Source organism: Myotis brandtii, unplaced genomic scaffold (genome assembly GCF_000412655.1).
Source record: "Myotis brandtii unplaced genomic scaffold, ASM41265v1 scaffold657, whole genome shotgun sequence".
Classification (NCBI taxonomy): domain Eukaryota; kingdom Metazoa; phylum Chordata; class Mammalia; order Chiroptera; family Vespertilionidae; genus Myotis; species Myotis brandtii.
In genome coordinates, this window is record NW_005370552.1 from 481,935 (window position 1) to 483,215 (window position 1,281).

Genomic DNA, 1,281 nt, shown 5'->3' on the forward strand with positions numbered 1-1,281 from the left:
CCCAGGACATGTACAGCCACTACATGCTGCTCAAGTCCATCCGCAACGATATCGAGTGGGGGGTCCTGCACCAGCCGCCACAGCCGGCGGGGAGCGAGGAGGGCGGCACCTGGAAGTCCAAGGACATCCTGGTGGACCTGAGCCACTTGGAGGGCGCGGACACCGCCGAGGAGGACCTGGAACAGCAGTTTCACTACCACCTGCGCGGGCTGCACACTGTGCTCTCTAAACTCACGCGCAAAGCCAACATCCTCACCAACAGATACAAGCAGGAGATTGGCTTCAGCAATTGGGGCCACTGAGGAGGGTCGCCCACCGCTGACCAGCACCCTTCCCGGCCCCATCTCTTACCCTCTCTTTTCTCAAAGCTATTTTCTTTTTGGCTCTAGGGCGTGATGGGCCAACGGCAAATTTGGGGGGCTGAGTACGTGAAAGGTGTGCAGCAGGGCTGCAAGGAGGAGGGGGCCTCTTTTGGGAGAAGAGAAAAGAGAAGAGAAGAGAGAGAAGGGAAGGGAAGGGAAGGGAAGGGAAGGGAGAAGGGAAGGGAAGGGAGAGAAGAGAAAAGAAGAGGAGAGAAGAGAAGAGAAGAGAAGAGAAGAGAAGAGAAGAGAAGAGGAGAGAAGAGAAGAGAAAAGAAGAGAAGAAGAGAAAGTGGTGGCGGCGGAGAGGGCGGTTGCTCAGGACCTCCTTGCCTCCCTTGGGACTGTGGGGGGAGGGGAGGTCTGTGTTCTACCTTGGTGGGAATGCAACTGGGCTGACGCCGTGCATTCAGCCTGTGCCTTTCTGGAATTTCTTTACTGTTCTTTCCGGTGGAAGAGGGCCGAGAAGGGGCCATGCCAGGGCGCGGCACTGGGTTGCCACACTTGGGAGCGCCGCCCAGAAGAGCTGGGCGCTGAGGAAGGCGGGGCACGCAGCAGCCTCCCGCCTCCCCGCGCTTGGGCTGTTGGAGGCCGCAGCGTTGCTAGGATTGCATCAGTTTTCCTGTTTGCACTATTTCTTTTTGTAACCGTGGCCCTTCCTTAAGTATTTCGGACCTCCTCCTTGCTCTGAAACTTCGGCGATTCCATTGTGATAAGCGCACAAACAGCACTGTCTGTGGGTAATCGGTACTACTTTGTTATTAATTATTTTCTGTTCCACAGTGTAGCTGTCCTGTGGCCACCCTGTCCCCATCCCAGTGAGTGTAAGTTGGCACTGCGCCAGCTTGTATGAAGCTTGCCATTCAGCCAGTGGAAATAATATTATTATGAGAAAGTGGACTTGTCTGAAATGGAACCAACT

General features: G+C 55.4%; 1 protein-coding gene across 1 annotated transcript; it reads left to right on the top strand.

The window, feature by feature from the left end:
• Nucleotides 1-6: 6 nt before the first annotated feature.
• MID1IP1 (MID1 interacting protein 1) lies at nucleotides 7-517 on the top strand. The gene has a single exon (XM_005880871.2). It carries the CDS (start codon nucleotides 9-11, stop codon nucleotides 300-302), a length of 294 nt encoding a protein of 97 aa, XP_005880933.1. The 5' UTR covers nucleotides 7-8; the 3' UTR covers nucleotides 303-517.
• Nucleotides 518-1,281: the final 764 nt, after the last annotated feature.